At 49.4% G+C, this 15,218-nt stretch overlaps 1 protein-coding gene and 1 pseudogene across 2 annotated transcripts in view; both read left to right on the top strand.

The window, feature by feature from the left end:
* Positions 1-9,144: 9,144 nt before the first annotated feature.
* On the top strand, positions 9,145-10,146 carry LOC148474558 (uncharacterized; annotated as a pseudogene).
* Positions 10,147-11,264: 1,118 nt separating this feature from the next.
* The window catches only part of KIFC3 (kinesin family member C3), a 93,523-nt gene continuing 89,569 nt past the window's right edge, over positions 11,265-15,218 (top strand). The window contains exons 1-2 of one of the 2 annotated variants that reach the window (XM_088458432.1): positions 11,265-11,279; positions 11,644-11,707. In XM_088458432.1, coding sequence (XP_088314558.1) covers positions 11,683-11,707 — 25 coding nt within the window. In that variant the 5' untranslated portion in view covers positions 11,265-11,279; positions 11,644-11,682. Of the gene's footprint in view, positions 11,280-11,643; positions 11,708-11,782; positions 11,859-15,218 lie in introns of those variants that run through there. The other variant, XM_088458434.1, reaches the window with a different exon arrangement.

Genomic DNA, 15,218 nt, shown 5'->3' with positions numbered 1-15,218 from the left:
TGGATACAACAGGACAACGGGATTTAGGTGTCCCTGGACTGCTTACGGTCTTAGCCAAAGTTTCTGAACTTGACAGTAACTTTTTATGAACGCGCTGCAGGTGCCGTATAAGGGAGGATGTTCCTAGGTGGTTGACGTCCCTACCCCTACTTATTTCACCTTTACATATGGTACATATGGCAAGACAGTTGTTGTCCGGATTTGGATAGAAATATTGCCAGACCAAAGAGGTGGAATGTTTGGTCTTCTGCCCAGGCATGACCGTGATGGGCTTTTTCATCCCACGGACAACAACTGTCTCCCCCGGAGCCTGATTTAAACAAACCACATCACCATCAGAATCCTCCTCGCCAACTTCCTCCTCAGCGCCAGCTACACCAGTATCCTCATCCTGTTGTACTTCAACAGTGACATCTTCAATTTGCATATCAGCAAGTGGACTGTGGGTGCTCCTTTCAGCACTTGCAGGGGGCATGCAAATGGTGGAAAGAGCCACCTCTTCCCGTCCAGTGCTGGGAAGGTCAGGCATCGCAACCACCACCACACTTGGACTCTCCTTGGGGATTTGTGATATCTTCTTAGAAAGCACAGTTCTTCGCTGTGCTTTTGCCAGCTTAACTCTTTTGATTTTTTTAGTGGGAGGAGGGCTTCCATCGTCATGTGAAGCTGAACCACTAGTCATGAACATACTAGGGATCGACCTTAGCCGTTCCTTGCCACTCCGTGTCGTAAATGGCATATTGGCAAGTTTACGTTTCTCTTCAGCTGATTTAAATGTCTTTTTCAAGGTCATTTTCCTGAACTTTGCCATTTGGGATTGTATGTGCCCTCTACTATGACATTGGGCATCGGCCTTGGCAGACGACGTTGATGGCATGTTATCGTCTATGTCATGACTAGTGGCAGCAGCTTCAGCACTAGGAGGAAGTGGTTCTTGATCTTTCTCTATTTTATTTTTATCGGAGAAAGTTTGGTCCTCCATTTATGTTATATCGATTTGATATATACGTGCGGCTAAACACAGAAAATAATTTTTTTTTTGGTTTGGACTGGAGTGTACTTTGTGGGTTACAGCACCCTTTAACGGTCAAGCCAGCCGGCCCTTTACTTATGACACAGGCGCACTCTTGGCACTACTTTGTTGATGCACGTGCGGCTACTGCGCACACAATTCACAAACACAGAAAATAATTTTTTTTTGGTTTGGCCTGGAGTGTACTTTCGGGGGTTACAGCACCCTTTAACGGTCAAGCCAGCCGGCCCTTTACTTATGACACAGGCGCACGCTTGGCACTACTTTGTTGATGCACGTGCGGCTACTGCGCACACAATTCACAAACACAGAAAATAATTTTTTTTTTGGTTTGGACTGGAGTGTACTTGGGGGTTACAGCACCCTTTAACGGTCAAGCCAGCCGGCCCTTTACTTATGACACAGGCGCACGCTTGGCACTACTTTGTTGATGCACGTGCGACTACTGCGCACACAATTCACAAACACAGAAAATAATATTTTTTTTGGTTTGGACTGGAGTGTACTTTCGGGGGTTACAGCACCCTTAACGGTCAAGCCAGCCGGCCCTTTACTTATGACACAGGCGCACGCTTGGCACTACTTTGTTGATGCACGTGCGGCTACTGCGCACACAATTCACAAACACAGAAAATAATTTTTTTTTGGTTTGGACTGGAGTGTACTTTCGGGGGTTACAGCACCCTTAACGGTCAAGCCAGCCGGCCCTTTACTTATGACACAGGCGCACGCTTGGCACTACTTTGTTGATGCACGTGTGGCTACTGCGCACACAATTCACAAACACAGAAAATAATTTTTTTTTTGGTTTGGACTGGAGTGTACTTTCGGGGGTTACAGCACCCTTAACGGTCAAGCCAGCCGGCCCTTTACTTATGACACAGGCGCACTCTTGGCACTACTTTGTTGATGCACGTGCGGCTACTGCGCACACAATTCACAAACACAGAAAATAATTTTTTTTTGGTTAGGACTGGAGTGTACTTTCGGGGGTTACAGCACCCTTTAACGGTCAAGCCAGCCGGCCCTTTACTTATGACACAGGCGCACGCTTGGCACTACTTTGTTGATGCACGTGCGGCTACTGCGCACACAATTCACAAACACAGAAAATAATATTTTTTTTGGTTTGGACTGGAGTGTACTTTCGGGGGTTACAGCACCCTTAACGGTCAAGCCAGCCGGCCCTTTACTTATGACACAGGCGCACGCTTGGCACTACTTTGTTGATGCACGTGCGGCTACTGCGCACACAATTCACAAACACAGAAAATAATTTTTTTTTTGGTTTGGACTGGAGTGTACTTGGGGGTTACAGCACCCTTTAACGGTCAAGCCAGCCGGCCCTTTACTTATGACACAGGCGCACGCTTGGCACTACTTTGTTGATGCACGTGCGACTACTGCGCACACAATTCACAAACACAGAAAATAATATTTTTTTTGGTTTGGACTGGAGTGTACTTTCGGGGGTTACAGCACCCTTAACGGTCAAGCCAGCCGGCCCTTTACTTATGACACAGGCGCACGCTTGGCACTACTTTGTTGATGCACGTGCGGCTACTGCGCACACAATTCACAAACACAGAAAATAATTTTTTTTTTGGTTTGGACTGGAGTGTACTTTCGGGGGTTACAGCACCCTTAACGGTCAAGCCAGCCGGCCCTTTACTTATGACACAGGCGCACGCTTGGCACTACTTTGTTGATGCACGTGCGACTACTGCGCACACAATTCACAAACACAGAAAATAATATTTTTTTTGGTTTGGACTGGAGTGTACTTTCGGGGGTTACAGCACCCTTAACGGTCAAGCCAGCCGGCCCTTTACTTATGACACAGGCGCACGCTTGGCACTACTTTGTTGATGCACGTGCGGCTACTGCGCACACAATTCACAAACACAGAAAATAATTTTTTTTTTGGTTTGGACTGGAGTGTACTTTCGGGGGTTACAGCACCCTTAACGGTCAAGCCAGCCGGCCCTTTACTTATGACACAGGCGCACGCTTGGCACTACTTTGTTGATGCACGTGCGGCTACTGCGCACACAATTCACAAACACAGAAAATATATTATTTTTTTAGCACTTGGGGGGAGCACCCCTGATGGACAGAGCACCCCCTGGACAACACTACAGCACTCCTTTAGGACTGGGACACTGCACAGGACTTTGGAGTGGACACAGCCCCTATGGAGAACTGACTGCACAACACAGTCCAGCCAGCCCCTATGGACTTTGAAGTAGTGGACACAGCCCCTATTAACAACAGCAGCACAGCACAACACAGCCAGCCCCTATGGACTTTGAAGTAGTGGACAACAGCAGCACTACACTACACTACACTACACAGCCCTAACTCCCACCCTCCCTCTTCACTGTCCACAGCCGAGTGAGAAAATGGCGCCGACGTGTGTACCTTATATAGGATCCAAAACCCGCGAGACTCGGAAGGCGGGAAGATGACGTTTTGTCTCGATTTCAGATCCGAGTCAGGCGGGAAAAGTCGAGCCTGACTCGGATCGGACTCGGATCGGGGGGGCTCGGGGGGGTTCGGATTTCAGAAATCCGAACCCGCTCACCCCTAGTATGGATACACAGATATATACAGTATGTGGTGTCCTGTTCTCTGCTGTAATGTACGGTAGGGACACACAGATATATACAGTATGTGGTGTCCTGTTCTCTGCTGTAATGTACGGTAGGGATACACAGATATATACAGTATGGAGGTGTCCTGTTCTCTGCTGTAATGTACGGTATGGATACACAGATATATACAGTATGGAGGTGTCCTGTTCTCTGCTGTAATGTACGGTAGGGATACACAGGTATATACAGTATGGGGTGTCCTGTTCTCTGCTGTAATGTATGGTAGGGATACACAGATATATACAGTATGGGGGTGTCCTGTTCTCTGCTGTAATGTACGGTAGGGACACACAGATATATACAGTATGTGGTGTCCTGTTCTCTGCTGTAATGTACGGTAGGGATACACAGGTATATACAGTATGGGGGTGTCCTGTTCTCTCTGTAATGTACGGTAGGGACACACAGATATATACAGTATGGGGGTGTCCTGTTCTCTGCTGTAATGTACGGTAGGGACACACAGATATATACAGTATGGAGGTGTCCTGTTCTCTGCTGTAATGTACGGTATGGATACACAGATATATACAGTATGGGGTGTCCTGTTCTCTGCTGTAATGTATGGTAGGGATACACAGATATATACAGTATGGGGGTGTCCTGTTCTCTGCTGTAATGTATGGTAGGGATACACAGATATATACAGTATGGGGGTGTCCTGTTCTCTGCTGTAATGTACGGTAGGGATACACAGATATATACAGTATGGGGTGTCCTGTTCTCTGCTGTAATGTACGGTAGGGATACACAGGTATATACAGTATGGGGTGTCCTGTTCTCTGCTGTAATGTACGGTAGGGATACACAGATATATACAGTATGGGGGTGTCCTGTTCTCTGCTGTAATGTACGGTAGGGACACACAGATATATACAGTATGGGGGTGTCCTGTTCTCTGCTGTAATGTATGGTAGGGACACACAGATATATACAGTATGGGGGTGTCCTGTTCTCTCTGTAATGTACGGTAGGGATACACAGATATATACAGTATGGGGGTGTCCTGTTCTCTGCTGTAATGTACGGTAGGGATACACAGGTATATACAGTATGGGGTGTCCTGTTCTCTGCTGTAATGTATGGTAGGGATACACAGATATATACAGTATGGGGGTGTCCTGTTCTCTGCTGTAATGTACGGTAGGGACACACAGATATATACAGTATGTGGTGTCCTGTTCTCTGCTGTAATGTACGGTAGGGATACACAGGTATATACAGTATGGGGGTGTCCTGTTCTCTCTGTAATGTACGGTAGGGACACACAGATATATACAGTATGGAGGTGTCCTGTTCTCTGCTGTAATGTACGGTATGGATACACAGATATATACAGTATGGGGTGTCCTGTTCTCTGCTGTAATGTACGGTAGGGATACACAGGTATATACAGTATGGGGTGTCCTGTTCTCTGCTGTAATGTATGGTAGGGATACACAGATATATACAGTATGGGGGTGTCCTGTTCTCTGCTGTAATGTATGGTAGGGATACACAGATATATACAGTATGGGGGTGTCCTGTTCTCTGCTGTAATGTACGGTAGGGATACACAGATATATACAGTATGGGGTGTCCTGTTCTCTGCTGTAATGTACGGTAGGGATACACAGGTATATACAGTATGGGGTGTCCTGTTCTCTGCTGTAATGTATGGTAGGGATACACAGATATATACAGTATGGGGGTGTCCTGTTCTCTGCTGTAATGTACGGTAGGGACACACAGATATATACAGTATGGGGGTGTCCTGTTCTCTGCTGTAATGTATGGTAGGGACACACAGATATATACAGTATGGGGGTGTCCTGTTCTCTCTGTAATGTACGGTAGGGATACACAGATATATACAGTATGGGGGTGTCCTGTTCTCTGCTGTAATGTACGGTAGGGACACACAGATATATACAGTATGGGGGTGTCCTGTTCTCTGCTGTAATGTACGGTAGGGACACACAGATATATACAGTATGGAGGTGTCCTGTTCTCTGCTGTAATGTACGGTATGGATACACAGATATATACAGTATGGGGGTGTCCTGTTCTCTGCTGTAATGTACGGTAGGGACACACAGATATATACAGTATGGGGGTGTCCTGTTCTCTGCTGTAATGTACGGTAGGGACACACAGATATATACAGTATGGGGTGTCCTGTTCTCTGCTGTAATGTACGGTAGGGACACACAGATATATACAGTATGGGGGTGTCCTGTTCTCTGCTGTAATGTACGGTAGGGATACACAGATATATACAGTATGGGGGTGTCCTGTTCTCTGCTGTAATGTACGGTAGGGACACACAGATATATACAGTATGGGGGTGTCCTGTTCTCTGCTGTAACGTACGGTAGGGATACACAGGTATATACAGTATGGGGGTGTCCTGTTCTCTGCTGTAATGTACGGTAGGGACACAGATATATACAGTATGGGGGTGTCCTGTTCTCTGCTGTAATGTACGGTAGGGACACACAGATATATACAGTATGGGGGTGTCCTGTTCTCTGCTGTAACGTACGGTAGGGACACACAGATATATACAGTATGGGGTGTCCTGTTCTCTGCTGTAATGTACGGTAGGGATACAGATATATACAGTATGGGGGTGTCCTGTTCTCTCTGTAATGTACGGTAGGGACACAGATATATACAGTATGGGGGTGTCCTGTTCTCTGCTGTAATGTACGGTATGGATACACAGATATATACAGTATGTGGTGTCCTGTTCTCTGCTGTAATGTACGGTATGGATACACAGATATATACAGTATGTGGTGTCCTGTTCTCTGCTGTAATGTACGGTATGGATACACAGATATATACAGTATGGGGTGTCCTGTTCTCTGCTGTAATGTACGGTAGGGATACACAGGTATATACAGTATGGGGTGTCCTGTTCTCTGCTGTAATGTACGGTATGGATACACAGATATATACAGTATGGGGGTGTCCTGTTCTCTCTGTAATGTACGGTAGGGACACACAGATATATGCAGTATGGGGTGTCCTGTTCTCTGCTGTAATGTACGGTAGGGATACACAGATATATACAGTATGGGGTGTCCTGTTCTCTGCTGTAATGTACGGTAGGGACACACAGATATATGGCGTGTAAGTGTACATGTAGCATGGTCTATGTGTCTGTGTACATGTGACATGCGTGTATATGTAGTTGGCGGTGGTATGTGCAGGTATGTGAGTGGTGATATCTGTTGATGTCGGTGCTGACTCTCCTCTGTGTGTCGTCTGCGTGTTTAGACGTTATTATGGGCGACTTAAGGATCAGCGCTGGAGGCATCTAAGACTTCTGGCTGCAGCTCGGTAACAAAGTTGAGATAATTGATGTAAATGAGCTGTTATTAGCTACCTGACCTGGGAGTGCATCTGTATAATGTCTCTCAGCATTGTAATTAGCGCTGTAACGTGTGACGGCATGATCTGTATAATGCTGCTCCCGCGGGGAACATGCCGCAGCTGCTGATGTCACTATTGTCCTGTATTACCGAGGTCCCCCGTACCCGTGCCTCGCCCGAGGTCCCCCGTACCCGTGCCTCGCCCGAGTTCCCCCGTACCCGTGCCTCGCCCGAGGTCTCCCGTACCCGTGCCTCGCCCAAGGTCTCCTGTACCCTTGCCTCGCCCGAGGTCTCCCGTACCCTTGCCTCGCCCGAGGTCTCCCGTACCCTTGCCTCGCCCGAGGTCCCCCGTACCCGTGCCTTGCCCGAGGTCCCCCGTCACCGTGCCTCGCCCGACGGAGCTTCTGACGTGAGATACAAAGGTTCCTGTTGTCGGGCTGAGTCAGACATGGCCGCCTCCATTGCCGCAGACACATTTTCATACTAATGCCGCGACCGAGGATCTTCCTACTGAGGCACCTACTGCCAGTGGCGATAATTCACTTTCACTGTGTCCAAATTTGTGGTGTGTGACTCAGTCGCTTTCACATATCTAAAACATCACCCAATGGCATCCGACATCGCACTGCGTGCACCTGAGTCATGTGTTGTCCCCCTGTGGGCCCTCCGTACCCCCCTGTGTGCCCTCCGTACCCCCCTGTGTGCCCTCCGTACCCCCCTGTGTGCCCTCTGAACCACACTGTGTGCCCTCCATACCCTCCTGGGTGTGAGACCCTGCAGCAGTGAGGTGACTGTGCTGTGTAACCCCCGGCTGCACCGTACATAGCTGTGTGTAGGGAGTGGGCCGGTGTGAGACCCTGCAGCAGTGAGGTGACTGCGCTGTGTAACCCACGGGTGCACCGTACATAGCTGTGTGTAGGGAGTGGGCCGGTGTGAGACCCTGCAGCAGTGAGGTGACTGCGCTGTGTAACCCACGGGTGCACCGTACGTAGCTGTGTGTAGGGAGTGGGCCGGTGTGAGACCCTGCAGCAGTGAGGTGACTGCGCTGTGTAACCCCCGGCTGCACCGTACATAGCTGTGTGTAGGGAGTGGGCCGGTGTGAGACCCTCCAGCAGTGAGGTGACTGCGCTGTGTAACCCCCGGCTGCACCGTACGTAGCTGTGTGTAGGGAGTGGGCCGGTGTGAGACCCTGCAGCAGTGAGGTGACTGCGCTGTGTAACCCCCGGCTGCACCGTACGTAGCTGTGTGTAGGAAGTGGGCCGGTGTGAGACCCTTACATAGCTGTGTGTAGGGAGTGGGCCGGTGTGAGACCCTTACATAGCTGTGTGTAGGGAGTGGGCCGGTGTGAGACCCTTACATAGCTGTGTGTAGGGAGTGGGCCGGTGTGAGACCCTTACATAGCTGTGTGTAGGGAGTGGGCCGGTGTGAGACCCTTACATAGCTGTGTGTAGGGAGTGGGCCGGTGTGAGACCCTTACATAGCTGTGTGTAGGGAGTGGGCCGGTGTGAGACCCTTACATAGCTGTGTGTAGGGAGTGGGCCGGGTGTTTTTGTGGGTAGATGATAAAACTTGGGCTAATGGTGTATTTGCCGGAGGAGCTCTCAGTATGTAACCTCTGTTCTCCATAGTACTGACTAGGATGACCGTCACTCTCTCCCCCCATGTAACATGTCTGTGATGTGTGCGGGGTCCTCAGCAGGGGTAATAATAATATACTGGAATGTGCTTGTCCTATTTATTGGATGAGAGAAAGAAGCCTCTGTGCTCAGACAATGGACAAGGCCTGGCCGCGGCTTCATGGGATATAAGAGCTACGAGGTTCTCTTATCGGACATGTACAGAGATGAGGACACTGATCAGTAACAGCGCTGTATTACATAACATACATATATTATATATATATAAGTCCAATGTCCAGCACTCACATCAGCTGTTCCTCCTGGGTCCAGGGCTCTTCAGCAAATGTATAATAAATGGAGATGGCACTCACCAGTATAATGCAGCTTATTTATTCCAGAAAAAAGTCATTAGTAGGCTTACATACAGGTAGCGACGTTTCGGTCCCCAAGTGGACCTTTTTCAAGCCTTTACTCGCATAATGGTAAATGGGTATGACTCCCCTCAGCGTAAGTTCCTTCCCGTTCTGCAGTACACCGCGCAGGCCTGGCCACCTCTGGTCAGGGTCTGCAGGACCATCACAAGGGCAGTGTTTCACTTCATCTGCGGCTCCAAGATGGACAGAGTTAAGCGGACAGTTATGTACAAGGAGCCCCTCAAAGGTGGAAAGGGAATACCAGATATCCCCTCCATGCTGCGAGCCTTCTTTGTGTGCAACTGTATCCGCAGGACTTTGTGTGAGACTGATAATGACTCTGCAGGAAACTCCATGTCTCGCTTCTTCCTCCTACCCCTGTGGAGGGCCCAAGGCTGGGACAAGTGGGACAGCTCCATCCCTTACAACTGGAACACTCCCTGGTTCTACCTGGATGTGTCCAAGTTTGTGAGGGAGCACCAACTGGAGGGACTTAAACCTGACTTGTGGAAACCTAAGACTATCCACAAGCTCATCAGAGCCAAAGACGTTATGGAGCCTATTCCAGGGCTCCCTTCAGCAACTGCCAAGCAGGCATGGGACAATGTGGCCTCCACAAGGCTCACACATAGACACAAGGACATGTCATGGATGGCAATCCAAGGGGGTCTGCCCCTAAGGACATTCATGCACTCCCGTCACCTGAGCAGGTACAGACATTGCCCCTGGTGCATCTCTCACGAGGAAACATCTATGCCCCTGTTTTGGGACTGTACTTATGCACAGTTGTTGTTCGATGCCCTGGAACAAGAACTCAGAGACTGTGTGCCAAGGGGCAACCTTTCATACCACTCGGTACTTTATGGACTGTTTCCTGGCACCCACACCTATGGGGCAATCCAGGAGGCCTGGCGCCTTATGAACTGTGTTAAGGACGCTGTGTGACTTGTCAGGAACCGCCTCATTCTCAGGAGGGAGAGGATGTCCATCCAGGACTGTCACAGGCTGATCCACAGCCCTCTAAGAGACTATTCCAGCAGGGACAGCCCTGAGGAAGAAGAGGACTAAACCCCCCTTCTTCTGCCCCTCTCCCCATGTGTGACTGTCCAACAAGGACAGGGACAGTGGCCCCTTCCCCCCTTTTCACAGAGACTGATGTTTTATTGATGTCTTTCTATTTATTCACCCTTCCCATATATGTGTCTGTCTTTCAATAAAAACGTCAGTTCTGCGATTCCCCCTCCCCTCTCCCCTCCCCCCTCCCCTCCCCTCCCCCCTCCCCTCCCCTCTCCCCTCCCCTCTCCCCTCTCCCCTCCCCTCCCCTCCCCTCTCCCCTCCCCTCCCCTCTCCTCTCCCCTCTCCCCTCTCCCCTCTCCCCTCCTCTACACCAGAGGTCTTCAAACTTGGCCCTCCAGATGCTGTGGAACTACACATCCCAGCATGCACTGCACATAGTTTTAGCATGCTGTTGTATCAAAAAGGTGGCAGTGCATGCTGGGATGTGTAGTTCCACAGCAGCTGGAGGGCCAAGTTTGAAGACCCCTGTTCTACACCCATAGACCTTGTTGGTTGTTGCTTTTGTTTAAGTACTGAATGAATAGTGCAGTGTATTATGTATAGTGTAGGAAGTCTTGTGCTATATGTTTTGCAGTGCATTATATGGTATGTTTGATAGTGTATTGGGTTGAAGCTGTGCTGCGACACAGTACACTTGTATGTATGGTTTATGTATGTTTGTTGCTATCTTTATGTTAATATAGAATGCTTTAAAAAAAAAAAATATATATATATATATAATATATATAGGTTACAGACACTGATGGGGCAGACAGGTCACTTTCTTCATAATAATAATAATTGTATAATACAAACACAAAATATATATATATATACTGTATATCTTAGAAGATCATCCCGAATGACAATAGTTAATCACGCTGAGAAATATGACATCATTTATATCCTCACAGGATTGTCCAGTTCAAAATTCCAATATAATCCATATATAAAGTCCTGAAAGTTATAATCTGCAGTGTTGAACTACAAGTCCCAGAAACATATCATTGGACCAGCGAGTGATAAGAAAGCTGTTTAATTACCAGAAAATCCATCTTTAAATAAAGGTTCCGAGGTCCAGCAGCCGTTTATATAATCACCCGATGGATTGGGGCTTAGCACTGCGGCACCCATGTGGCCACACGGTAAGTATTGCTCCTGTGCCCGGCAGACATCTGGTATCCAGGTAACCGATAGTATTGGCAGATCTCCAGCAGGTATCGGAGACTATGATCGGTATCTGTGAGTGTATCCTCTGACTGGTGTCAGGAGCCCTGCCAGTGTTCTATAACCCTATTTATTATATATATATATTATTATAGTTCCCCTCCTGTAGCTGCCTCGTTCTGTCTGTATAACCAGAGGTATTATTACATTATTACGCTGAGCTCTGCTGATTACACTGTGACCCTGCAGTAATGAATACTGCACACCATGAGCTCTCCCTGTCTGTCTGTCTGTCTGTCCGTCCTGTGTGTGCTGAATGGTAATGAGTATCTCCTCTCGCAGGCTGTACGGTGCCGCTGGACCCTGAGACTGACCCCCTGCATGCAGGACACCCTGAGGCAGAGAGGTGAGTGTCACGCCCACTGAGGTATGTGAGGGAGGGGCCTGCAGGTGAGGGATCAGGTTAGATTACATTCCTCTCAGTGCTTCATGGGCTGAGAACACAAGATAGATACAACTCTGGGAATGCTTCAGGGATCATCGCTGAACAGAGCCAGGTATACTGCCAGCACTGAGCCAGGTGTACTACCACTACAGAGCCAGGTATACTGCCAGCACTGAGCCAGGTGTACTACCACTACAGAGCCAGGTATACTGCCAGCACAGAGCCAGGTGTAATACCACTACAGAGCCAGGTGTACTACCACTACAGAGCCAGGTATACTGCCAGCACAGAGCCAGGTGTAATACCACTACAGAGCCAGGTGTACTACCACTACAGAGCCAGGTGTACTACCACTACAGAGCCAGGTATACTGCCAGCACAGAGCCAGGTGTAATACCACTACAGAGCCAGGTGTACTACCACTACAGAGCCAGGTGTACTACCACTACAGAGCCAGGTATACTGCCAGCACTGAGCCAGGTGTACTACCACTACAGAGCCAGGTATACTACCAGCACTGAGCCAGGTGTACTACCACTACAGAGCCAGGTATACTGCCAGCACTGATCCAGGTGTACTACCACTACAGAGCCAGGTGTACTACCACTACAGAGCCAGGTATACTACCACTACAGAGCCAGGTGTACTACCACTACAGAGCCAGGTGTACTACCACTACAGAGCCAGGTATACTGCCAGCACAGAGCCAGGTGTAATACCACTACAGAGCCAGGTATACTGCCAGCACTGAGCCAGGTGTACTACCACTACAGAGCCAGGTATACTGCCAGCACAGAGCCAGGTGTAATACCACTACAGAGCCAGGTGTACTACCACTACAGAGCCAGGTATACTGCCAGCACAGAGCCAGGTGTAATACCACTACAGAGCCAGGTGTACTACCACTACAGAGCCAGGTGTACTACCACTACAGAGCCAGGTATACTGCCAGCACAGAGCCAGGTGTAATACCACTACAGAGCCAGGTGTACTACCACTACAGAGCCAGGTGTACTACCACTACAGAGCCAGGTATACTGCCAGCACTGAGCCAGGTGTACTACCACTACAGAGCCAGGTATACTACCAGCACTGAGCCAGGTGTACTACCACTACAGAGCCAGGTATACTGCCAGCACTGATCCAGGTGTACTACCACTACAGAGCCAGGTGTACTACCACTACAGAGCCAGGTATACTACCACTACAGAGCCAGGTGTACTACCACTACAGAGCCAGGTGTACTACCACTACAGAGCCAGGTATACTGCCAGCACAGAGCCAGGTGTAATACCACTACAGAGCCAGGTATACTGCCAGCACTGAGCCAGGTGTACTACCACTACAGAGCCAGGTATACTGCCAGCACAGAGCCAGGTGTAATACCACTACAGAGCCAGGTGTACTACCACTACAGAGCCAGGTATACTGCCAGCACAGAGCCAGGTGTAATACCACTACAGAGCCAGGTGTACTACCACTACAGAGCCAGGTGTACTACCACTACAGAGCCAGGTATACTGCCAGCACTGAGCCAGGTGTACTACCACTACAGAGCCAGGTATACTACCAGCACTGAGCCAGGTGTACTACCACTACAGAGCCAGGTATACTGCCAGCACAGAGCCAGGTGTAATACCACTACAGAGCCAGGTATACTGCCAGCACTGAGCCAGGTGTACTACCACTACAGAGCCAGGTATACTGCCAGCACAGAGCCAGGTGTAATACCACTACAGAGCCAGGTGTACTACCACTACAGAGCCAGGTATACTGCCAGCACAGAGCCAGGTGTAATACCACTACAGAGCCAGGTGTACTACCACTACAGAGCCAGGTGTACTACCACTACAGAGCCAGGTATACTGCCAGCACTGAGCCAGGTGTACTACCACTACAGAGCCAGGTATACTACCAGCACTGAGCCAGGTGTACTACCACTACAGAGCCAGGTATACTGCCAGCACTGATCCAGGTGTACTACCACTACAGAGCCAGGTGTACTACCACTACAGAGCCAGGTATACTACCACTACAGAGCCAGGTGTACTACCACTACAGAGCCAGGTGTACTACCACTACAGAGCCAGGTATACTGCCAGCACTGATCCAGGTGTACTACCACTACAGAGCCAGGTGTACTACCACTACAGAGCCAGGTATACTACCACTACAGAGCCAGGTGTACTACCACTACAGAGCCAGGTGTACTACCACTACAGAGCCAGGTATACTGCCAGCACAGAGCCAGGTGTAATACCACTACAGAGCCAGGTATACTGCCAGCACTGAGCCAGGTGTACTACCACTACAGAGCCAGGTATACTGCCAGCACAGAGCCAGGTGTAATACCACTACAGAGCCAGGTGTACTACCACTACAGAGCCAGGTATACTGCCAGCACAGAGCCAGGTGTAATACCACTACAGAGCCAGGTGTACTACCACTACAGAGCCAGGTGTACTACCACTACAGAGCCAGGTATACTGCCAGCACTGAGCCAGGTGTACTACCACTACAGAGCCAGGTATACTACCAGCACTGAGCCAGGTGTACTACCACTACAGAGCCAGGTATACTGCCAGCACAGAGCCAGGTGTAATACCACTACAGAGCCAGGTATACTGCCAGCACTGAGCCAGGTGTACTACCACTACAGAGCCAGGTATACTGCCAGCACAGAGCCAGGTGTAATACCACTACAGAGCCAGGTGTACTACCACTACAGAGCCAGGTATACTGCCAGCACAGAGCCAGGTGTAATACCACTACAGAGCCAGGTGTACTACCACTACAGAGCCAGGTATACTACCAGCACTGAGCCAGGTGTACTACCACTACAGAGCCAGGTATACTGCCAGCACTGATCCAGGTGTACTACCACTACAGAGCCAGGTGTACTACCACTACAGAGCCAGGTATACTACCACTACAGAGCCAGGTGTACTACCACTACAGAGCCAGGTGTACTACCACTACAGAGCCAGGTATACTGCCAGCACAGAGCCAGGTGTAATACCACTACAGAGCCAGGTGTACTACCACTACAGAGCCAGGTGTACTACCACTACAGAGCCAGGTGTACTACCACTACAGAGCCAGGTATACTGCCAGCACTGAGCCAGGTGTAATACCACTACAGAGCCAGGTATACTGTTAGCACTGAGCCAGGTGTACTACCACTACAGAGCCAGGTGTACTGCCACTACAGAGCCAGATGTACTGCCACTACAGAGCCAAGTATACTGCCAGCACTGAGCCAGGTGTACTGCCACTACAGAGCCAGGTATACTGCCAGCACTGATCCAGGTATACTGCCAGCACTGAGCCAGGTGTACTACCACTACAGAGCCAGGTATACTACCAGCACTGATCCAGGTGTACTACCACTACAGAGCCAGGTATACTGCCAGCACTGATCCAGGTGTACAACCACTACAGAGCCAGGTGTACTACCACTACAGAGCACTGA

Source organism: Taudactylus pleione, unplaced genomic scaffold (assembly GCF_031769625.1).
Source record: "Taudactylus pleione unplaced genomic scaffold, aTauple2 ptg000832l, whole genome shotgun sequence".
Classification (NCBI taxonomy): domain Eukaryota; kingdom Metazoa; phylum Chordata; class Amphibia; order Anura; family Myobatrachidae; genus Taudactylus; species Taudactylus pleione.
Note: the sequence above shows the minus strand (reverse complement) of the source record. Positions and strands in the feature narration are given on the sequence as shown.